At 43.2% G+C, this 25,503-nt stretch overlaps 1 protein-coding gene across 6 annotated transcripts in view; it reads right to left on the bottom strand.

The window, feature by feature from the left end:
* Positions 1-25,503, bottom strand: part of LOC112220977 (transcription factor COE3) — a 105,897-nt gene that overhangs the window by 43,298 nt on the left and 37,096 nt on the right. For 4 of the 6 annotated variants that reach the window (XM_042303103.1, XM_042303105.1, XM_042303106.1 and 1 more), the window contains exons 7-10: positions 4,782-4,863; positions 4,533-4,650; positions 2,209-2,342; positions 1,374-1,500 (exon numbers count right to left, since the gene is read on the bottom strand). In XM_042303103.1, the coding sequence (XP_042159037.1) occupies positions 1,374-1,500; positions 2,209-2,342; positions 4,533-4,650; positions 4,782-4,863 (461 nt within the window). The remainder of the gene's footprint in view (positions 1-1,373; positions 1,501-2,208; positions 2,343-4,532; positions 4,651-4,781; positions 4,864-25,503) is intronic. The other 2 variants (XM_042303104.1, XM_042303108.1) reach the window with 1 other exon arrangement.

Raw genomic sequence — 25,503 nt, 5'->3', positions numbered from 1 at the left:
TTTCAACTACTTACTACTTCGAATGTTAGCTAACCCTTCCCCTAACCCTAACCTTAAACATTTTAGATAAACCTTCCCCTAAAACTTAACATTAACCTTTTAACCTAACTCCTAAAGGCAACGCTAACCCTAACACCCAGCCTAGCTAACATTAGCAACATAGCCACATAGCTAGAATTCATAACGTATCATATGTTAGGCAATTCATAACATATTGTACATCTAGTAAATTAATACATACCATATGAAACGTAATATATCATACTAAATTGAGTTCTAAGATTTACGTACAGAATAATAAGAAATGCTCTGAGACCAGGTTGCAACGTTTGGAACAAAGGTACCATTAGGGAAATACAGCTTTGTTGTTTTGCGATCAATCAATGTTTTCATTTTTATTGACTAAAAATATGAATGCTGACAACATTTGAGTACTTCCATAATGATATAGCACTGTTTTGAAGAACACAAAGATATTCAACTCCTTCCAGGGATTCACAACACGTTTTGCTCCAGAGAACACCTCCCGCGGCCTAATGGGCGTACAGAATGAGATAACAAGGGGGCTCTATTCACCACACAGTGCTATAAAAGCAATGCACTGAACAGTTGTCAGTCATATCGCCAAATGGAATCAGATATTAGCATTGCAAAAGGAATCGTAAGCTGGGTTGGACGGCCCATTGTGAAGTTGTCTATTTGCTCCGCTAACACTTGCATCCGAACTAAGCGGTGCTTTGAACAAAGAGGGGAGCAGGCTGCAGCGAATACCTATGTTTAACAGAAAGCCTTAACGCAGTCCCATCTTTCATCCGCAACGGAGTGACATTTACTTATCTCACTAAACAGCCATCCATCTGACCTTTCTGCAACTTTGAATGGCATCTGGATATTCCAAAGTAATAATCGGTAATAGTAAAGCGCTGATTTAAGGGAGCGATACTCCATTCTGGTGGCAGTCACGCCCGGCATAAAAGTCTGGACATCAGACAAAGGCTTGAAGGATAACCTGGGGAAAAACTCCAGCAAAAAAGAAGGGTAGGACTCAATGCCCTTGAACAAGGGAAAATGTTTACCACCTTGAAAGGACAGAGGCGAGGTGGGAATGTAGCCACCACTATATGTACGGTAATATATAGCATAGAGAACAATAAATCCTATAGGAAGATATAACAGTCCCATTTTCTATACTCTATATAATGGTTGAATTATGTAATAATGTTTATAAGCAGTTAATAAACAAACCTTCAGATAAAGTGACACCAAGAACATTAAAGGGCAGGATAGGAGGAAGCAGAGAGATATAGAGAGTGGGCAAAACAAAAAAAACAATGGGAGGAGGAAGAGGAAAAATAAATTAACAATGATCTTACCAGTGTAGACAAACCGCCCTGGCGCCCCTTTGCAGAACTGCTTGGATTTGTAGGAGAGTGTGACCTCCACGACCCCTGGGATGTGGCGAGGGGGCGTCTGGACCCGGATGGCGTGGGGGGTAATTAGCTGGAACACATCAACACGCACACACTCATTTAACGCTAAGAGCAGTGCACTGTGGGAGGTACGGTCTATTTACGTTACTTGTTATTTATTTACAATAACGTCTTAGTTCGATCTTCAAGGTAAATTTACAGCATCATCCACAACTCTGTCTAGCAAATTCCCATTTTATATTTATAGAAGTAATTTAGCAGACAATAATATCTGGAGCAACTTCCAGTTCAGGCAGTACATATGGACAAACTATGGAACATGGTAAACCCAACGGAATACACACTGATTAAGGCAGTGAGTTTGACAATTAGTTCCATGCGTGTACCGTATGTATTAGAGATAGAGACTCTGTGGAGGGAAGGTGTCTGCCTGCCTCTAACAGACAGCTCCTGTCGTCTCTGAAGCAGGTGTTCCACGCTGAACATATTTCAATATCTTATGCACCGGGTCATACTCTTAGTTTCTTCACCTAGACTTTTCAGCTATTCCTTTTCATGGGCGTGTGTGTGTGTGTGTGTGTGTGTGTGTGTGTGTGTGTGTGTGTGTGTGTGTGTGTGTGTGTGTGTGTGTGTGTGTGTGTGTGTGTGTGTGTGTGTGTGTGTGTGTGTGTGTGTGCGTGCGTGCGTGTGCGTGTGCGTTTGAGTGTGTGTGTGTGAGGGGCGTGCGTGCGTGTGCGTTTGAGTGTGTGTGTGTGAGGGCGTGTGTATCTGGACCCACCTCACTCCAGACCAGCATAGTGCCGAAGACCACCTGCAGTCCATCAAAGAAGTTGTCTCCGATAATGATGACAGTGGCTCCCCCGGTCGTCCACCCCTCACTCGGGCTGATGGCTTTGATGCAGGGCGTAGCTGCTTCGGAAACACAGACAGCAGGACGGGTATGACTTCTACTTAAAGGGGCTTAATCCTCCAACTTGTTTTAAGTACAACCTGGGTTGTCATTTCAATATCACTTAAACTTCTTGCGTTACCAGCTTTCGTTTATGAGTACAGTACATAACTGTAGACTAAGAGGAATGTTGTCACTGTCAGATTGCAACATGACATATTGCAAGGGTAGCATTAACAAATTAGCGACAACTGTTTTATGTGAATTCTCCAAACAGATTTCTAGTAGTAGTACGGTCCTGCCTACGGTCGTGCCGTCTATGATGTCAATTAGTTCACTCATCAAAAATGCACAGTTATGATTTCTTTCAATTTCAGAGGATCGATAAGCTCAATAGAAACATTACAGTGTCTCCTGCCTGACCAGACTGTGTGTAGGCAGAACAAGATGGAGACAGACAGGCTGACTAACTGGTCCTGTCTCCAGGATATCTGGTCAAACAGCCACAGCACTTGTAAGAGGGGAAAGAGGCCTGTGATCAAATCATTTATGTGGCTTGCGGTGGAGGTGGGATACCTTTGCCACAGTCTGCTCCCAGATCTTATGCCTGGATTCAAGTCAGGGACAAATGCCAATTCAATTCAATTGATAGGAGTGTAATCCTATACAGGCATACTGGTCCATGGTGTAAAGGTAGTCATGCTAACTGTGCCCTGGAGTGGTGAAACTATTTAGCCTTTGCAAATGTAAAGGTGATCCCTAAATTGGGTTTTCTTTGTTTTTGTCATGAGGTTTTTCTCTACCCAGGCAGAGGGGCATAGGAAACAGACCTTTAAAGAGTTAATTAAGCAACAAGGCCCGAAGGGGTGTGGTATATAGCCAATATACCATGACTAAGGACTATTCTTACGCACAACGCATTGCGGAGTACGCAGAGTGCCTATATTGGCAAAATACCACAAACCAAGAGGTGCCTTATTGCTACTATAAACTGGTTACCAACGTAATTAGAGCATTAAAAATACATGTTTTGTCATACCCATGGTATACGGTCTGATATACCACGGCTACCAGCCAATCAGCTATTAGGGCTCAAACCACCCAGTTTATAAATGGCAATTGAAACCAGTAGATTAAAGGAAACACAGTGGGCTTCCTCCAATGGGATACTGTATAACAGAGTCTCTCTCACGTCATTTAACAGTTGCTGAGGGTGTTGATGGAGTAGAGGCTTTTCCCTGGTAGTCACCTGTCATCGTTATTCAATTCCCTCTGCCACAGCAGTAAACACACAGTCAAACGGGGGACTCTCACAAATGAATAAAACACAATGGCGTGAAACAGACTGTGGAAACGTTGTACATTTATCTAGAAGGGGGGACAGGGACGGTGGAACAAAGACAGGAGCAGATGTCGGCTTTATCGCCTCTGAAAACATCCCAATCTGGCTGAGATGAAAGACTGTGAGATTCCCTAAGTGGGTCCTATGACTTCAGTGATAGCCTCGTGTACTGTACTGCTCTCCTGGCTGCGCTCTGGTGCTGTCAGTGGTGACCAACCATGGGACTCTCTCACGGTGTTTCTATGGATGCCTAAGTACTGTTTATCCAGTGTATCGCAATGCTCTAGTCATCTTTCAATTCAGAAACTTTGAGAAGTAAGTTGAAACTGTTTCACTATGTGGTCGCTAGGCTGGTAGGTTACAAGGGGACATGGTTTTAATAGTGCTAGCAACTGAACAAGGCAGTTAACCCACCGTTCCTAGGCCGTCATTGTAAATAAGAATTTGTTCTTAACTGACTTGCCTAGTTAAATAAAGGTTCAATATATATATATATTTTTAAGAACAAGAGTACTATATTCTTTCTCACTATAAGGCACCATCTTACATCATAACCGCAAACGACGCAGTGAGGTAGATTTGACAATGTGATGAAGGGGTGTTTTTTTAGGGCTTTAGTAATAAGGTCCCCTACTTCAATGAGGATGTCATCATCCTTTTCCAGACTTAAGGATATGGTTTCATTTCGTCCAATAAAGAGGATGATGTGATTAAAAGTTAGTTGTTCATTGGGGCAAAATAAAATGGGGCGCCATCATTTTCACCACAGCTAAGGTTTTTAGACATTGGTACACAGGTGGCCAAAGACACCAAGACATATTGAGGTTTTAGAGAAAGTATCAAGTTGTCTGTAAGTGTGAGATAGTTGTACCTTCAGAGGGGTCCAGGCGTCGAGCCCTCCGGCCATGTTTGGAGTTGTTGTGGACAAACATGTTGTCAGAGACAGCAAGGACATGGCCATCCACATTCACCGTAGTGGAGACCACCACCTGTGAGATAAACAGAGAACCTTTACGATATACTGTTGTTTTTAATTAATGTACCTGGATTGTGAGCAGAATGAGATAACTTATGTTGTGTTGAACCATAGTGGGAGGTTCAACCATAAATAGGGTCTTACCTGAAACCGTCTCATGTCTCGTGGGTTCCCTGCATTTTTCAAACAATTCTGATTGCATTTGAGGAAGAACTTCAGGAAGAATCTGTAAACACAAGAGAAAGGTACATACATATTACATTGGAACTCTAATCAAAAGGTTTCATTCAAGCACTGAAAACAGTTGATCACATCTAAATGATGACACAATTATCAATAAGATGCTGTGGGAAAAAATAGCTAATACAATTAAATGCAACCATGCTTCATTATGTTGTGGTTGGCCCAAATCAAACGAAGGACATCTCACTCAGTAAATGCTTGAATAAAATCCTGTAAAACATTTGTTTTCATTTAGTCATATAGAAAACAACTTTTTCTTCATTTAGTCATATAAAGACAAAAAGACTCATGGTGTCTCATTAGAGTTGGCTTTTGATTTGTCCTTCTTTATGTCCAATCCTTTCTCCCATGTGTTGATTGACTGTTGTTATGGTAACAGAGGGGTATTGATTGGGAATGGATATCAATGAGGATGAGCCGTAATAACCCAGTAGTTGGAGCTAAGACACCCAGCCATACAGTAAGAATGGATTGCCAACTTAATGCATTTCCCACTGCCATGTAACCTCTGCATATCCATCTCCTGGACCATAAGCCCCTTATTTTGATGGAGCACTTTCTTTTTAATTGCCACATTATTACAATAATAATCCAGGAAGTTAACAACCGGCAAGGTCGCAGACAGCCATGTCACATTAACCAAGGGATAACCTCTTCCGATGCAGCCGCCAATTTTTTTTCCGTTGCAAAGGATGCTGGGAGTCTCCTGTAGTGGAGAGCAGCCCTGTCAGAGAGAAATAAATGGTTGCTATCTGAAGAGAGCATTGATTTCTCCCTAATAAGACAGTAACAATATCTTTAAAACACACACAGTGGTAAGCGAAGCAATTTCCTCATTGCGCAATCAAAATATCTAAACCGCCTTGAGTGGTGGTACAGTGTTAAGCAAAGAAAGAGAAAGGGGGTTGTGAGTTCAAAAGAGCCCTGTTACATAAAGAAATATGGCCATTTGGTTTAAAAAAATAATAATAATGGCTACTCTATTTAGCTGGTATTGACTGAAACTTTATCTTGGGTGCACTGTAGGCTACTAATGTCCTTTATGACAATGGAATAAAACAACATGGGGAACCCATCCCCAAGCCCAATTCATATGATATTAGAGTCCTTGGGAGGAGTGATATAGATCAATAGGGATTGAATTAAAACGCAGCTGGAGACAAGGGCCTGGCAAGCCAACCAGCCGCGCTGATATTACAGCTACAATGTGTTTTTCAATGGAATTAGACCAGAGCAGAGCTCAACCAAGCAGGCACACCAACTCGCAGAAAAAGCGAGAATCTGGAACATACCCTCTTAGAAGCCCTGGGTAGAGCCAGTTCAGAGTTAAGATTCGCCACAGCTTTCGAAACGACAAGAAAACTGAAGGAAAAAAAACAGAGAACACAAAAATAGGAATAGAGTGATGATGGTGAGGTCCGTGGAGGGGGGAGCATGTGATGTTGTCTCGGCAGCCCCGGATCCTCCATCTGCCACTGGGCAGGAGTTGACAAGGAATGTAAGATTCCAGGTCTCTTCATGGAAAGGCGGCACCCGATCAAAGCCTGGTTCCCTTTGGATTGGTTCTGCTATAGCAGCTCGGAAGCAGTGGGGAAAGTAAGTGCTTGTAGAAGCAGAGGGAGAAGTAACTGCTTGTAGAAGCAGAGGGGGAAGTAACTGCTTGTAGAAGCAGAGGGAGAAGTAACTGCTTGTAGAAGCAGAGGGGGAAGTAACTGCTTGTAGAAGCAGAGGGAGAAGTAACTGCTTGTAGAAGCAGAGGGGGAAGTAACTGCTTGTAGAAGCAGAGGGGGAAGTAACTGCTTGTAGAAGCAGAGGGGGAAGTAACTGCTTGTGGAAGCAGAGGGAGAAGTAACTGCTTGTAGAAGCAGAGGGGGAAGTAACTGCTTGTAGAAGCAGAGGGAGAAGTAACTGCTTGTAGAAGCAGAGGGGGAAGTAACTGCTTGTAGAAGCAGAGGGGGAAGTAACTGCTTGTGGAAGCAGAGGGAGAAGTAACTGCTTGTAGAAGCAGAGGGGGAAGTAACTGCTTGTAGAAGCAGAGGGAGAAGTAACTGCTTGTAGAAGCAGAGGGGGAAGTAACTGCTTGTAGAAGCAGAGGGGGAAGTAACTGCTTGTAGAAGCAGAGGGAGAAGTAACTGCTTGTAGAAGCAGAGGGGGAAGTAACTGCTTGTAGAAGCAGAGGGGGAAGTAACTGCTTGTGGAAGCAGAGGGAGAAGTAACTGCTTGTAGAAGCAGAGGGGGAAGTAACTGCTTGTGGAAGCAGAGGGAGAAGTAACTGCTTGTAGAAGCAGAGGGGGAAGTAACTGCTTGTAGAAGCAGAGGGAGAAGTAACTGCTTGTAGAAGCAGAGGGGGAAGTAACTGCTTGTAGAAGCAGAGGGAGAAGTAACTGCTTGTAGAAGCAGAGGGAGAAGTAGCTGCTTGTAGAAGATGCCAAGACGGAAGTTGAATGCTGATCTCAACTTTGAGAAATGGGAATAAGAGAAAGTGGTCTGTTTTTAGCTCTTGCTGTAAACTGTGTTACTTCACAGCTGCACAATGAATCTGTCACTAAAGGGTTACCCAAACCCATCAGAAAACTGTTTTACTTCACAGCTGCACAATGAATCTGTCACTAAAGGGTTACCCAAACCCATCAGAAAACTGTGTTACTTCACAGCTGCACAATGAATCTGTCACTAAAGGGTTACCCAAACCCATCAGAAAACTGTTTTACTTCACAGCTGCACAATGAATCTGTCACTAAAGGGTTACCCAAACCCATCAGAAAACTGTTTTACTTCACAGCTGCACAATGAATCTGTCACTAAAGGGTTACCCAAACCCATCAGAAAACTGTTTTACTTCACAGCTGCACAATGAATCTGTCACTAAAGGGTTACCCAAACCCATCAGAAAACTGTGTTACTTCACAGCTGCACAATGAATCTGTCACTAAAGGGTTACCCAAACCCATCAGAAAACTGTTTTACTTCACAGCTGCACAATGAATCTGTCACTAAAGGGTTACCCAAACCCATCAGAAAACTGTGTTACTTCACAGCTGCACAATGAATCTGTCACTAAAGGGTTACCCAAACCCATCAGAAAACTGTGTTACTTCACAGCTGCACAATGAATCTGTCACTAAAGGGTTACCCAAACCCATCAGAAAACTGTTTTACTTCACAGCTGCACAATGAATCTGTCACTAAAGGGTTACCCAAACCCATCAGAAAACTGTTTTACTTCACAGCTGCACAATGAATCTGTCACTAAAGGGTTACCCAAACCCATCAGAAAACTGTTTTACTTCACAGCTGCACAATGAATCTGTCACTAAAGGGTTACCCAAACCCATCAGAAAACTGTTTTACTTCACAGCTGCACAATGAATCTGTCACTAAAGGGTTACCCAAACCCATCAGAAAACTGTTTTACTTCACAGCTGCACAATGAATCTGTCACTAAAGGGTTACCCAAACCCATCAGAAAACTGTGTTACTTCACAGCTGCACAATGAATCTGTCACTAAAGGGTTACCCAAACCCATCAGAAAACTGTGTTACTTCACAGCTGCACAATGAATCTGTCACTAAAGGGTTACCCAAACCCATCAGAAAACTGTTTTACTTCACAGCTGCACAATGAATCTGTCACTAAAGGGTTACCCAAACCCATCAGAAAACTGTTTTACTTCACTTAGATTGTAAATAAGAAGTACAATTCTGTATGATTGGACAAATTCCAATCCCTTGTTTATAAACCACCAGGGTTTTCATTATATCAGAAATATAATGACTATACACCCGTTCTATTGGCCTATATTAAGAGTATGAGCATTGAAAAGCCGTTCGAAACCAGACTTGCAGAGATTCTTTTGTTTTAGCTTTCAAATTGGGAGAGAATTTTAAGTGACAGTTTATACGAGACATATGATGCTGAGAGATCCTTATCATATCAGAAGAGACTAGAGTTAGTGGGAGAAAATGACTCTCAGGCTTTTGGAAGCTGCACCGCTCAGCACTGGAGCCCATCAACATTTTGACCACGTTTCACCATATATTTCACTTCAAATATTCAATACTCTCTTCTACTGTTATCTCTCCAGCTTCAGTCTCTAGGGTATCTGTGACAATCCAATGAACTTACACACCTGATTGGAAGTTATTTCAAACCTCCTTTCTCAGATAAATATACACATATAATAATCACGTAGGCTAAATTTAGAGAAGGACAGAAGGGAGGAAAGCCAGGGAGTAACTTTTCCTTCTCTGTTCAACCCCTCCCTCCCTCAGTATTGAAAACATATTAAACCACCATAAATAATGAATGTCCATCTACAGCCACGGCTTCGTTATTAGTTCCAGGCTGTTTTTCCCCGTCTCTCCTCTGCTCTTAACAAGTAGGTAAAAGCGTTGTAAGCCGTCACCTCATTACGCTGCCCTGCAATCAATTACAGAGGTGTGTGTGGGCCTGCCAGCCTCTAATGTGGAGCTGTGGCTAGTGGCAGGAAGTCCTGCTGCTGTAGTCGTGCTAGGCTAACCTAGTCTTTCCTTTTCTCTATATTTTCTCAGTTTAGGCTGAGTTGCCATTCTTCTCAAGGCATCCCTTCCTTGTCTCCTTTGTCCTTGTCTCCTTTCATCAGTGACAGCTGATAGACGAAAGGACTGGATGGGTTTACTACTCCATCTCAGTTTTATCTTTCAAGACCATCTGCCCATAAGACATTCTGCCCATAAGACATTCTGCCCGTAAGACCTCCTGCCCATAAGACATTCTGCCCGTAAGAGCTTCTGCCCATAAGACATTCTGCCCGTAAGACCTCCTGCCTATAAGACCTTCTGCCCATAAGACATTCTGCCCGTAAGATCTTCTGCCCATAAGACATTCTGCCCGTAAGACCTCCTGCCTATAAGACCTTCTGCCCATAAGACATTCTGCCCGTAAGACCTCCTGCCCATAAGACCTTCTGCCCGTAAGACATTCTGCCCATAAGACATTCTGCCCGTAAGACCTCCTGCCCATAAGACCTTCTGCCCGTAAGACCTCCTGCCCATAAGACATTCTGCCCGTAAGACCTCCTGCCCATAAGACATTCTGCCCATAAGACATTCTGCCCATAAGACCTCCTGCCCATAAGACCTTCTGCCCGTAAGACCTCCTGCCCATAAGACCTTCTGCCCGTAAGACCTCCTGCCCATAAGACATTCTGCCCGTAAGACCTCCTGCCCATAAGACCTTCTGCCCATAAGACATTCTGCCCGTAAGACCTCCTGCCCATAAGACCTTCTGCCCGTAAGACATTCTGCCCATAAGACATTCTGCCCGTAAGACCTCCTGCCCATAAGACCTTCTGCCCGTAAGACCTCCTGCCCATAAGACATTCTGCCCGTAAGACCTCCTGCCCATAAGACATTCTGCCCATAAGACATTCTGCCCATAAGACCTCCTGCCCATAAGACCTTCTGCCCATAAGACCTTCTGCCCATAAGACATTCTGCCTGTAAGACCTCCTGCCCATAAGACCTTCTGCCCATAAGACCTTCTGCCCATAAGACCTTCTGCCCATAAGACCTTCTGCCCGTAAGACATTCTGCCCGTAAGAGCTTCTGCCCATAAGACATTCTGCCTGTAAGACCTCCTGCCTGTAAGACCTTCTGCCCATAAGACATTCTGCCCGTAAGATCTTCTGCCCATAAGACATTCTGCCCGTAAGACCTCCTGCCTATAAGACCTTCTGCCCATAAGACATTCTGCCCATAAGACCTCCTGCCCATAAGACCTTCTGCCCGTAAGACCTCCTGCCCATAAGACATTCTGCCCGTAAGACCTCCTGCCCATAAGACATTCTGCCCATAAGACCTCCTGCCCATAAGACCTTCTGCATACAATACTTTTTGCCCATAAGACCTTGTTGACGTAAGGGAGAGGAGATGTGACTATTGGAACGCAGCATGTAGTTAGTCCAAATACAACAGCCTTATGAATAACCTTGGCAACAGAAGCTGAACAAAGCAGCAGTAGGCCAGGACGGGGGAAATGAATTTAACACCGAACGTAAAGACCAAGCATCCTAAGAGCCCCTATAGGAAATCACTATGCGGGCCCTCTGACTTAAAATATTACAAAATGAGAGCTGTGAAAGCATTGAAACACTGGATGCAGTGTATTGTGTCAAAGGAATAAAGCTTGAGATATTTCATATTATGTACACTAAAGCTGAATGAGCCTGAGCAGGGAATAAGTGTGTGACTTCAGCATCATTTTCATTACAGGGATGTGAGCTGAGGTCCACTCTGAATGATGTCACTCTGGGGCCACACCCATAGCACTATACTGAAGCAATTATGTCTGGCTCAAATAACAAGGCCCTCCTGACTCCATACAATGCACACACACATACACACAGACACACACAAACACACGACACACACACACCTTCCCCATCTTTCACTTATTGCGTTAGGCAAGAAGAAGAAAAAAATCAATATTTCAGCAGGGTATTTTTAAAAGCTGCTGCGTTACCAATTCTGACCCACAATTTGCTTTGAGTGTTTGCTGCTTTTTATGAAAAGTCAGAGCCATGCGGTGGCGTTTACTCTAAGATGAGCAACACCAGGAGGCAATGAGATAGCGCCTCAGATTCTTTGAGGTCGACTTCTCCAATGTTTTAACTAAGGTTGGAGCCAGTTGAGAGATGACACGCTACTGAATTGCTTTACAGTATAACTGAGAGAAGGTCTAATCAAACACTTGGATTGGACCCAGAGATTCACAGTCTGCCCATTGCATTAAGACACTGAAACACAATTAGCTATGTCACTAATTGTTTCACAATCAGTTGTCATTTGATTTGATCTAGTGTACATTAATTATTGTTGTGCTGCTAAATTCAGGGAACATTGTTCCTCAACATTAGAAGGAACCATATTCCACACAGTCTTATTACAGTAACTAATATTTACTCTTCTGTGTTGAACACAAATGCCTTCCTCCAATTATTACTGACACATTCTGAGGAAGCTCCTGTACAGCTAATTAGGCTATGAAACGGCTGGAGTTAACAATATGGCTCAGTGTGTGTGTGTGTGTGTGTGTGTGTGTGTGTGTGTGTGTGTGTGTGTGTGTGTGTGTGTGTGTGTGTGTGTGTGTGTGTGTGTGTGTGTGTGTGAGACCCCCTTCTGCCAAATCTCCAAGACCAGGGTTCTCCTCAGCTCTGCTACATGCCATCAATAATTCAGTAGCCAAGATGGCAATTACAGGACCATGTACAATCAAACTAAATATTTGATGAGGCACTAAAACAGTCACTGGAACAGATCCCTCTCTCTCTCTCTCTCTCTCTCTCTCTCTCTCTCTCTCTCTCTCTCTCTCTCACAAACACACACACACATTCTTGACTGTCTATTGTCTTAAGTGTCTTAACAACACATTATGGCTCTGGTCCCTTATTCCCCAAACTTTGCCAGAGACACAAAAGCAGTTTATTCTGCTAAGAGTGTCTTGCACAATTCATTTTCTACTTCTAAAATATTGAGTGGCCACATTATGCGTTCTATAAGGGTCTGTTTCACTTCCAACATATTAAGGAAGGCTGTCTCTCTGCCTGGAAAGGAACACAGTACAAGAGTAGGATTCATCAATACAGACAGATGGCATTAAATATCTGAAAATCAAATCCATTTTAATTGATCGCAATAAAAACCAGCACCAGGCCTTTACCTCACCTTTCATCTTTGATCAGAGGCAGATTATTCAACATTAAAAATAATGTGACATAATATCCATTACTGCTGAAAATGTTTGGGATGAAGACTTTGTCTGAACCTGGTAAATTGGCGGCTGGCCACTTCCATTATAGGATAAAATAACTCTGCTACTGTATAAGAGATGATACATAATTAGATCATAGAAAATATCTGACTATACTAAATCAATATTTAATTTATCATATCAACATTATCCTTTCGAAAGCAGTCCTGATTTGTTATAGTAAAGTGTTACAGTAGTGTTACCAGCTTGTGAAAAATGTTGCTGTGTGTTCAGCAAAATCTGTCTCTGTTTCCAATTTTAATGTGAGATCTATCGTTGAAAAACACATGTAGAATTCCTGGAGCACAGATATGAACAGAACATCCCATCATTATTTCATACAGACAGCGTGGCTGGCTCTATTCTGAGGGTGGATGTGAGAAAGTGCTTTGGTGCACAGAGAGAATGGGAGTTTGTTTGTTTGGCCAAGTGAACCAGTGTTCCTCCACAACCTCCTGTACGTTTGTACTTAACCCGCCTTCGAATCCATGCACAACACACACGTGCACACACACACTCACTCACATTCAAACACACACACACACGTACACACTCTGCTCCGCTGCACTCCGGTTACCTCTGGTCCCTCCTCAGCTGTGTTTTGACCCTGTTGCCATGGCAAAGAACATATTGTCTCTCCAATCGAAATCACTCTATGACATAATGCTCTAACGAGAGAGAATAAAATATGTGACTTGCCGTGACCTCATGGTCTAGGCATGGGTTAGAAATTGTAGCAAGCTGCAAAAATCAGTCCTTTGGTTCCACAACCCATAATAATTTCACACACCAGAAAGATCACACTCCCCTGTTACATATGAGTGTAATTGTATCAAACACCTTTAAACCTCGGTACTGTTTGGAAAGTTTGAAAAGGTAGAAGAGACATGCTGCCGTTACCTCTGAGGTGTTTTGGAGGTAGAGTGGGAACGGTGAACAGATGTATTCGGGTTGTGTATTCAGAGCGTCAGATATAGAACCACAACAAACGCTGTGCATCAAAAGCAGAGGCTGAGAGCTCAAACTGAGGAATTCAGCAGGAGTGAAACAGCAGGTGGATACACACACACACACACTTACACACACACAATGTGATGAGTGAAACAGCAGGAGGAGGTTGCACACACAAGCATGCATGCATAGGCTACACACACACACACAAACACACACACAGACCCTATGATAAGTTCCACAGCAGGGGAAGAATCCCCACAATGAGAGGTAAAGCCCTGAACAGCGATGTATGGAGCTGAATGCAGAAGCAGCTCTTTCATAGAGGTGGCGTTGAATAATTCATTGAATCATTAACTTGACTAGGTCTACTGACAGCTTGAAACTGGAGGGTTAAAACATCAATTGAGTCAATTTATATCAATTGAATCTCTTTGAGTAAGTCTGAACCAATTTTTTAAATGTTTCACATCAGTGTCAAGACGAGATGAGGCATCTGTCTGGAAACATCTTTCTGTCTGGAAATATTATTACCTTATAGAATGAGCCTGTAAGACATTTCCATATGATAGGCTAGTGCGAACTTTCACCATATTGCTTATACTTATCCAATCCTCCCAGATCTATAAATGCCTAGGGGGAAGGAGCTACGGGTTGTTTCTGTGCCAGGCATCAGAGAGTAGAATTCAAGCACATCCCCCGTATGTCAGCTGGTCAAAGTCACAGACCTGTGGCTACCAGATAGCCTCGCCTCCATCCTCCCTCACATCTCTACAATCACCGTCTAGACGAGAGAGAGGACGGGCTGTCCAACAACCTTTCCGGTAGAGGAAGAAAAAATAAAATCCCTCCCTGACACATTGATTGACAGCTCCATCCAGGCCCCAGCGCTGAAATCAAGCTGTCAGTCTGGGGGCGGCGACAGAGGAATTGTCCTCTCTGATTTAAATACCGGCCATAATAGGCCGCCATCTATCACGCCTGCCGCCCAGGTTATTCTCAGACACATACATTAGCCCTTGGCCCAGATAGGAATGTCACCAGATTAAACATCCAATTTGTTAACTGCCTGGGCCAGAGGTGCTGCTTTTTGACAGGACTTACAAACAAGCACAAATGGCCCCATTTTTCACACCGGGGCCTGCAGGCTTTTTAATGCAGAGTGGGCCTCGGGCCTAGCGCCAGAGCAGGCAGGCTGTCGAGGTAGACAGAGGGAGCAGAGAGGACTGCTTGTAGAGTGGTAACACACACACACACAAATAAATACACACACACACACATACACACACACACACACACACAATCACAGACACTGGAGTAACAAAGAGCTGAACACCATACACCTGATGACAGTTTTTTATCCAAACCATGTCTGTTATTCACCAATAAATGGCATCTATCCTGATTTTAGAGGAACAACCTCACAGTACCAGTACATTCTGCACACTCAGTGCATGGCAGAATCAATCAGGCCTAATCCACCGCTGTAGCATGCTAAGGACTAAGGAGAGGCAGATTCACTGTATACTTGAGATGAAGCCATATATTTCAGTCAATGAGGGGCCTATGGACAGATTGCGAGCATATTGGTAAACAGAGGGAGAGACGGACTAGCAGATGCCACCAGTTTAGACCCTGCAGACTGGGATCAGTGTGAGAAATATGTGGATGTAAGGCAGACACCAAGCACAGCCAGAGCCATGGAAACGGCCCACAGGGAGACATCTTACTTGGAGGAGAGGGAGAGGAGATATGCTGTACTGTAAAAAAAAAAAATGTAGGCCACATTTATACATACTGTACTGCAGTGTAATGTAACTGGAAAAAGGGACTGAATCCAAGTCCCATCATTAAGCAGGCTTCAACCAAGATGTATTGTATATCAACTTCCTGTATAGGAGAGTAATATGACCACAGAACTACAGAACAGAAACAAGGAAAATAATTTGTGGTTCTTTTCAGTCACAGTTCAGGTTCCAGTGAGTTGCCAGATATGCTTTTATAATAATAACAATAGATGAATATTAACCACAGAAAACTAGTAGGGTATTTTGTCTCTCAGAAAAAGAATGCAAATTATAATGGTCTGAGAAATGGACCCTACTAAGTAATATCATTTCTCTCACACCAACAGACAGGGTCTTTTTATGATTTCAAAACCGTTCTTCGGGGAAAGAGTGATTTATCCCTCACTTTGTCTGTCAGACAAATGTTTCTCTTTATGGCTATTACTATTCCAAACGGGGCCTGGCGTCAGAAAACTAATATACTGCGTGAAGTATTTAATTAAGTATCTGGGCAGAGATGGGTGAGCGTCTTGCTTTATTGAACCAAAATTAAAAATAACTCTCCCATTTGAATAAATGGCCTGGGGGTTGCCTCTCAAGCGTTTAATTTTAATATCGCTCATGCCACTTTAACCTTTTCAAGCGCTGGCCCCTTCAATTGTTTGTGAATGGAGACAGTACGCCGAGAACGCCTCTATAGACAACAGAGACTTCCTCCCCTGTCACCTGACAAGGGAAAAACATGTCAGCCTCCTAGTTGTTCTGTTTGTTTGTACTCCTTGTGTGCTGAAGAGGAGATAAGACAAAGAAAAAGGGAGGAAGGAAGGAGGGAGGAACAAACCGATATATAGGCAGTGATACATTGATAGAAGAAGCATAATGATGCAATCGTTACAAAGTCAGTGTAATTTACGCCCGCCTTTGAAGTCGGCGGAGAACCCAACCATGTTAGACTGCCTCAAACGGTAGGTTTAATCAAACACGACTGGAGCCCAAATAAAAGGAGGAGGAAACTTCATCCGGGAGTCAACACAGCACAAAACAACACCTAATTGGAAAAAACAACGCCGGGGCTTGGGTAGAGAAGACGTTTGTTGTTGTGTTATGCTCCTTTTCTAACTGGGGCTCTCATTTCAGACATAGGTTTTTAACTCACAGAGAGAGATAGCCCAGTGATATTCTCCATCTGTTTGGCTCAAGACTTCTCTCAGCTGCTTTTGGAATGAGGCGGTCATGGACAAGGTGAACTCCATCACGCCATCTGCCTGGACCTTGGCCTGGCCCTGGACACCATTAGGGGCCAGTTGCAGTCATCAAAAACATCTCCTCCCAGTCTCACTGAGCAGATTTAGCTTTATGAATACATTATGTTTCCCGGCTGCTTGGATAAGTAGAGAGAAATGGGTGTTACGGTTGTGATTATCGTTTCGATACCTTTGCATTTTATCGATGGCAATTTGGTACCGTGACGACATCCTGAGGCCCATGGCAAGGCCCTTTTTTTTAGGTATCTGTGACCAACAGATGCATATCTGTATTCCCAGTCATGTGAAATCCATAGATTAGGCCCTAACGAATTTATTCCAATTGACTGATTTCCTTATATGAACTGCACCTCAGTGAAATCAATGAAATTGTGCATGTTGTGTTTATATTTTTGTTCAGTATATTTTAAAGCTATTTTTCTATCTCTTTCATATAAGCCTGTGAGAAAATAGTCACGAACACGGACCATGTCTGCTGTGCGCATCAGTGGAATCCATCCTTACTGCCCCTGACCTACACTGGAGAGTTTCACTCCCAGTGTGTGAGAATAGAGTTCCTACTAGAATGGACTGCAGATGAGTCAGAGTATGAAGGAAAACATATCCTCTCGACACTCTAACAATACCACCAATGAGTCCTCAGCACACCAGTAATGTAACATGAAATAATCCATTGAATTAGAATTGATGCTGCGTTTAACTTTTATTTTTCATTTTAAAAACAATATGCTGCTCTCATCAGCGAGAAACGCTACATCCTTTATTGTCCAGAGTGCAGAATTGATGTCAACATTCATCTTTTCATATTCCCAGCCAGTGTAAGTGGATTACTCATGAAATCATTCACAGCTAATAGCATCCAGACGCCAATGTGCCAGAGAGGAATTAAGTCTCTCTCCAGAGCGATACAGACCTACAGTATCTTACTGTAACTGCTTCCTGGGTCACTGAAATATGTGTCTCACACAGGGCCGGACTACCACATTTGGGGGGAGGTCTAACTGCATTTCAACAAATTTTGCAATGGTGCAGAGAGAAACAGTTGTGATTTCATAATACTATTCTACACATTTTATCATGAGGCTAAGAGAAAATGTTGCAGTTTTAAAACTATTTTCCTGCAATTCTACACTTTTTGCCATGGGTAGGAGAAAATGTTTTGTTGTTTGAATAGCTCATTTCCTGCAAGGAGGTCGGGGCCCCAGGGCACTTGCTCTGCATGCCCATTCGATAATCCGGCCTTGATCTCAAATACATTTTCTGTCTATGAAAGTGTCATTCATATTTATATTTATTTACATATTTAGAAAATATACAAACATTTATGAATGAAGAAGAAGTGAAAATATATATTTTTAAAGACAATTGTTTGCTATTTGCAGTGGTTTTGTCCCCCGAAAATTATGCATACACACATGCACACACACACACACAAAGACACACAAACGTGCACACACACGCACACAAAACCAACTGATCCTAGGGCTTGAAAGGGTTTAATAGCCTACACCTACTGGTCTAGGTAAAGCAAACAGGCCTCAATCAATGGGGTGCAAGAAACAAAGAGCAAGTTAGGAGAGGTACTTTATTACAAATATCATAAATATTCATAAGTGGGTGAGAAGTGCAGAGTAATTGATATGGAGCTGCTGGGAAAGCAGTAGATATTCCAGCATGGCTGTCTGCCACAGGAGAGTGGAGAGGGAAATGAAGTCCTGAGAGTAGTGCAGGTGCACAGCTTGGATCCAGCCCAGACACACACACTCATAAATGTGTTCACACTTACATGAATACATTCTCCAGCATGTATGCAAAAATGAAAAATGCTATGCGCTCACATCAACATTACAACACTACAGGTTAACTGATAATAATATGCAGAAGACCACAATGCACACACACACACACACACACAGACACACACACACAAAATGCACAAGGCTCGCACAAATCCGAGCTGACACACGGGTCACTCGTTCCAAAAACAGCAACACACCCTCAGTCACACACGGCCAAATACCTCCGTGACAAAAGCATTATCTCAGCATCAGCTGCTGGTTGTGCTCCCTCTATGGATTTCACATTAACCCTCCACCCTAACCATTCAAATGAGAGTCAAGAGGTAGGTGTGTGTGTGTGTGTGTGTGTGTGTGTGTGTGTGTGTGTGTGTGTGTGTGTGTGTGTGTGTGTGTGTGTGTGTGTGTGTGTGTGTGTGTGTGTGTGTGTGTGTGTGTGTGTGTGTGTGTGTGTGTGTGTGTGTGTGTGTGTGTGTGTGTGTGTGTGTGTGTGTGTATATGGATTACATACACTACAGGGACTAAGCCAGACATAACATTAAAAACACAAAGATGAGAGCTAGGGGTCAAAAGTGTCAACGACAACAAGTAGGAGACAAAGTCCCTGGGAACAAGCTTATGTTTTCATCTGATTTGGATGATTGGGGATTTTTGTGAAGTGGTTTGACATTTTGGGGTGGTTAGGATGGTTCCTAATCAGCTGGCGTGTCCCCTGCCATGACTAGGGTTTAGTTCTGTTCTCTGAGGACTCCCATTGGCTGCCCGCGGTTCTGCAATTACACTGCCATGGCACGGAATTCTACTCTGGCGCGCCTCAGTGTCCATTCCGTCCACATGGCACGGCAGACAAGATATGTATAACAATATGGTGCCCAGTGTAATAACTATGGCCAAAATACCACACTGAAACAGTCAAAATCTCACTATCACATTTAAATGCCTAGATATCATTTCCATAAAGATAACATCATTTAAAGAAAGTATTTGATGCACTGTAAAAATGTACGCCCAGCATTATTCACTATTGGTAATCAATTAAAGACATTTTGTTGGAGTAGATTTGATTGGACTGTGAAGAATGTATGTTTGAGTAGAGTAGTTTGGGTAGTAGATTGTATTGGTGTGCAGATAAGAGGTCCACACAAAGAATAGCCTTTTTACAATTATGACAATTTGCAAATATCTTAGTGGGATAAAAACTACTAACAACCTGCCAAATCTGAACAGGTTACTGCTATAAATGTATGATGTATCAGTAAATCAACCATAGCTGTAATGTTCAAAAGATGTGAAACAGGTTTATGGACACAAATGTTATTTCAAAATTCATTGTGAAGGAAACTGCAACAGTCCTTAAATCTTGAGAGTTGTACAGCACTTTGTAAAAGCAGTAGAACTAAGTTCCACTTGTTTCAGTTTCTCTACACCTCGTTGTGTTTTAAGATTCCGACTCTCTTGTCTCTTAGCTCTGCTAAGATAAAGAGCTAGGCCCAGACATGGCAGACACAAGTACACACACACACTCCCTGATTTGTAGATGAAGCCAATGTGCGATTCAGGCAATTTGTTCTGTGCCATCTCGGGGACACAGCCAGGTCACATTCTTCCTGGTTAATTAAGGTCTGTGTATCCAACCGCTGCCACCAGCACGCACAAGCTGACTGCACCTTAAGCACAAGCAGGACCGTCATATGGGAACTGCACCACGTTCTGGTTCTTTTCCTAGTACTGGTCCAGCTTCGCTTCCAATTCGGCTGGCTCCCTAAATGCCCCATCAATATGTTTCATCAAATTAGTAAGCAGCCAAAAATTGACGCTTTTCATTAATTATACAGGATCATTCTAATTGCAAATTCAAATGTATTCGCTCCGAACAGAAGGTGTTCAGTAATATTTCAGGGAATTTGCATATTAAATGGGGGTCGCTGTGTATTATGTATGGTAATGTATGCGCATTGTCTTTATTTTTAACTCGCGGGCTGCTTGCGTGAGCAGGTGAAAAAATTCCAGAGTGTTTAATTTCGCTGAACAAACGCGACGAGGCCACTTGTCAAGTGCTGTATGGTCGGTGTCAATCTTAGTTTTTTCCCACTTTCCTGGCCATGCCTTTGATTAGCAGAAGCAATGGCATCACCAGTAAACAAACCTGCGGGTTGCCAGAGACAGAGCAGGAAGTCATTGCTGTTCATTTTCTCGGCTTCCTGTTTCACTTTGCCTTTTGTTTCGCGGCTCTTTTCACTGCCAGCAGTCAGAGATGACACTGCATCGTCAGCGGAATTCACAAATAGAGGGCAGGCATGTTTCACAGCATGCAACCAACTCAGCACGACCTGAACAATGTAGACAGCCTACAATAGAATTAGGACTGTCAGTTGTATTAACTTGAATGAACTGGCTTGTTGGATTCAGGTTACACTGTGTGCAATACCAAACAACAGCTTCACCAAAAATACTTATTCTGGTTTGATCTGGCTGTGGGGTATTGGGGAAAGAAACTACAAAGCAAATGTAGCCTATGTGTACTTTAAATGTCATAAATTTGTAAGCAGTTTTCTCAGGGTTGCTTATAAACAGTACAATGGCATAAATGAGCTCATATCAGCTCAGTCTTCGATTTGGCTGTGTCCCAAGCCAATCCATCAACAGAGGAAAGGCCCTGCTAAAGGAGATGAAAGGAGGTTTCCCCAGTCAAGAGCATTACACTGGTGTGAAAAGAACAATACACTGCTTTAGGAAAATTGAACATCATTTACACTAAATTACTCTATGCTGTTTGAACTTGGCATTTGAACATTACCTGGGCATAAATGTTCACTGTTTGAACATTACCTGGGCATAAAGGGAAATGTGTACAACTGCATTAGACAGAATAACCTTATCCCTACAGTTCTGGAAAAAAATTGAAACAATCACTCCCCCATTTCAACTTCTACACTCTCAAAACATACAGGAAGCAGGGACCTTCTTTGTTTTATAAGTCAAATCTCAACGCAGTTGAGCAGACAGGTAGACTCTCATCAAATCTTGATCAAACATCTGTCGGATTCGCTACCTTAGTTTCCAAGGCTTAAATGTTCCCCTCCTCCTCATTAAAGAGTGTACCACAACCTGACACTTTCCTTAAGCTTTGGTGGTGTTTTCAGAGGTGTTAACACAACGTGGGATCATTGAGAAGGGGAGAGCGTGGATCCTCTAGGAAAGGTAAAGATTAATTAAAGCGCGAAGCGACGGTGCCGGGAGTGCTAGCGTGGCTGATGACAGGTTAGCGCTCAGACTGGAGGGTTCACTTAAAGAGCTGAGATCACAGCTCCCTTCACTCCTTCTCAGTTACACAGAACAGCTTTTATTAGCCCAACGGCTCACACACACACACACACACACACACACACACTCTCACACACACTCACACACACACTCACACTCACACACTCACATGCTCGACACACACGACAGACAGACGTTACAGTCGAACCATACATATTCCCACACACGCCACGGAGGATACAAACCTCCACTATATTCTATATTCACTATTCAACGTACGTAGTTAATTTAATATGAAGGAAAGGGGGATTTCTCTATATAGCATTAGGAACCACATGATAACAGGCAAACACAAATGCGTAAATAATCAACTCTAAAGCAAGAATATGTTTTCGACCATTCTCTGCTATCCCCCTGAAAACAGTGGGAACGGGTAACGGACGAGGCCGTGCCATCTCTTGCACCTCCATCAGAAAGAGAGAGGCGACAGAGTGGAAGTTGCCAGTTTGGCCACAGGGTGCCACTGTGCCCGACGGCCACCCACTCACAGCTAGCCATGGGAAAGTGCAACCTGGCATGCAATTGGTGTGGTGGGTCCACTGCCCAATGAAACCTGGCCCATAGTGAGTTGTACCCCTGGCCAAGGGGGCGACTCCAAGGATGTATCTCCACTGGATGAATGTTAGCTGGACAGATGGGGATCTGGAGAGACGTTTCCAGCCCCAAGCCAGTCATTGATGTCCAGCCAAAGCTAAACTAAACCCACTTTCTCCATGTCTGGTTCATATGAAAGTGGATCCAATGTTTGACTGAATCTTTACTATGCCAATTGAATGTGACTGTTGTTTTAGCTACGAATGACAATGCCTGTTTGTACTGAAGTGATTGTTTGAGATCTCTGCTCAATGTCAATTTAGCGGTGACGGGGTATTGGATTGTAGTATGGCTAAGAGCCAGTGAAGTAAACACACAAGCAAGTACCCATACACGCAAACCCCCACACACACGAACACACACGAAAACACACACAAACAGACACACACACACATAGAAGTCCATAAACACTTTATCTCATTAACCCTGCTTTATCTCGTATTTATACTGATCAACTCCCTCCAGACAAGCAACTTGGTGTGACCCCATAATTTATAGAGGTTCTCTCAATGGCATGTACTCTAGGGAGCTTAATGGTTGTTATTTCCCTTTGTAAGATTAGCAGACTCACACGTTCATTTCATTTGTTATTGCAGTTAATCAAATGTTTCAATAAAAACACTGATTTGGGTTCCTAATTTAAACCCTGTCTGTTTCCTAGTAATACTGTACACCAGAACACAACACAGAATGAATGCTCTTAGTACTGTTCTATGTTTGTCAAACTTTCACCATGAAGGTTTGGTTTTGGGTCACCTCTCCAACACCAAATGGGTCGCATTTCCAACACCATAGTATAATTTAGACATAATTGACCGCTGTTCTCAACTTGGCTTTATCTGGAGCTGAAATGTAGTATTTTTGTGGCTCTGGTTATCCTCCGACTCCTCAGTGGGCTGATCATTCTGAGTGTCTGAGGTCAGGGGTCAGAAATGTGTTTACGTTTGTGCGGAGAAGCATAGGACAGCGCCTGATGTCAGCTGGAGCCGGCAGTGTTTCCCAAGAGAAACTTTAGCCACTTCCTCCTCATGCTCCCTTACTCTACAGAGAAAAACATTCCGAGGTTCGACTCTCTAAATAGACAACACATGTCCCTCCAAAGGGCCGGAAGCCAAACTACGTATCATAAAGACAGTGGTACAGTACATCCATGTTGAACAATGTATAATCCGTGACAGTATCCGAGTTGTTGGGTTAAATTCTGTTTCCGCTCGTGAATTTAGCATCAACCACAACTCTTGGATAATATTTGTTTCTCACTTCCTGACTTGAGTCTCCATTTGTTTCCTGGATAGGAATTGGAACGGATGGATTCAACCAAACTCTAACATCAGGGTTTTCCATATCAGTGTATCTTTCTCTGCCGTGTGTGAAAGCCGCCTGTGTCTGGAACAGGAGCTCGGGTCACGGTCTCTCTGTGAGAGGTGGGTGGAAACACAACAGAGGTAAATCCAGGTTCATGTCTAATCTGCATGTTGGACTAATGTCAATGAGAGGCCTCTGCTAAAACATCTGGACTTGCTATGTTTCCTCAGGTTGAAAAGGTGCACAAGCACTCTTCTGGGGGAAAAAAACTAGTTTCAGCTGAATAAAACTGATAGTAATTATAATAGGAGCACATAAGTAGCTAAACTAATCTAGGTTTTTATATTCAATGCTAATTGTTGTTATCTACTACTAACAAATACAGACGTTGGACCAGATTATTTTTGTTCTGTGGGAATGAAGAAGCTCCCAGTACAGGTGAGAGGAGAACCCTTTGTCGTGTTTTGTAATGTTCTAAAGTTTACTAGATGCACCGCAACATAGATTACAATTAGATCATGATAGGACATGGCTTGTCCACACTTCATCAGGCTTCATTTCAAATGTAGCCGTCAGCACAGTTTCCTCCACATTAAGTGGACATTCCTGAGCGGGGAGTTTTCTGGTGTCTTATTGACGCGCCAGTGTGTGTGTGCGTGTTTGAGGCAGGAGTGACAGGTTAGGAGAAGCTAACGGTGAGAGTGCATTAATTAATGACTGATGGCTAACAGCCAAAGCATTAATATGACTGAAGTATTCGCTTGGGGCCTGTCAGGCCAACACGAATCGATGGATCAATGCCTACACACACACACACACACACTCTCAAACATACACATCAACACACACACATAAAGTACACGCACGCACACACTCGGGTACACACACAACCATGCTCTATCGAAACTAGGTGTCCACTGCCCCTGGCTCTCTATTACCGGACGTCTCTCCTCCTGACGATAAAGGTTCTAGGTGGAACACAGCGTTGATTTGTACTGAAGATTTCTTTCCCCTCCCTATTTTCCCAGCATATATCCGGGGCTAGATTAGCTCATTAAGGGGACTGGGTTTGGATCTTTGGATCTTCAATTCGGGCGCTGGTGTATTTTGACAGGTGGGATTAGGAGGGGGTCCGCGTCGAGCTAGCTAAGCTCACCGTAAAACCCTGCGCCGATGCGAGGAGTAGCGCCATGCATGCAGGGAGATAGAGACCCTCATCCCCTATGGTACCCTGCTTACTGCTTTCTATACTGTGCCTCCACTACTTGATGCAGGAATATGGGAAAGAGCTCACTCATGCCATAGCAGAGATGGGGAAGTATTTCAATTATTTTGGTGTATGTACTTGAAATATCTATTCATTCTGTGTGTTTTGTCATTGGCATTAGGTGACGGGGTTGTCTTGTACTTTACATTTTGCCCTCCCAATGAGCACAGTGGTAGAAGGACATTTGGCAAAGCTAAGATAGTTATATGGCTAGGCAATGAATGCAGCGAACCAGGCTCATGGGTGTCCATTCAGTGTTTGCCAATAGGCGGTAAATGAACACCTGGCCACAGAGTCTTGGTTCTTGTTGTTAGTTAACAACAAACAGACCAAGGTTTATGATGGGCTGCAGTAAACTGTGGCGAGCGAAACCGAATGGCCAGAAAAATAATACCAACAAACAAATGGTGTTGACAAAGACTGTTGTTAGTGAGGGTGTGTATGCATGCGCAAGTGTGTTGGTGTGAACGGAGGACACATTTTTGGTGAGTATGTGTCCAGGTGCAGGTGTGTGTATGTGTGCTTCCATGTGTTACCACACACAC

Source organism: Oncorhynchus tshawytscha, linkage group LG21, assembly GCF_018296145.1.
Source record: "Oncorhynchus tshawytscha isolate Ot180627B linkage group LG21, Otsh_v2.0, whole genome shotgun sequence".
Lineage (NCBI taxonomy): Eukaryota > Metazoa > Chordata > Actinopteri > Salmoniformes > Salmonidae > Oncorhynchus > Oncorhynchus tshawytscha.
Note: the sequence above shows the minus strand (reverse complement) of the source record. Positions and strands in the feature narration are given on the sequence as shown.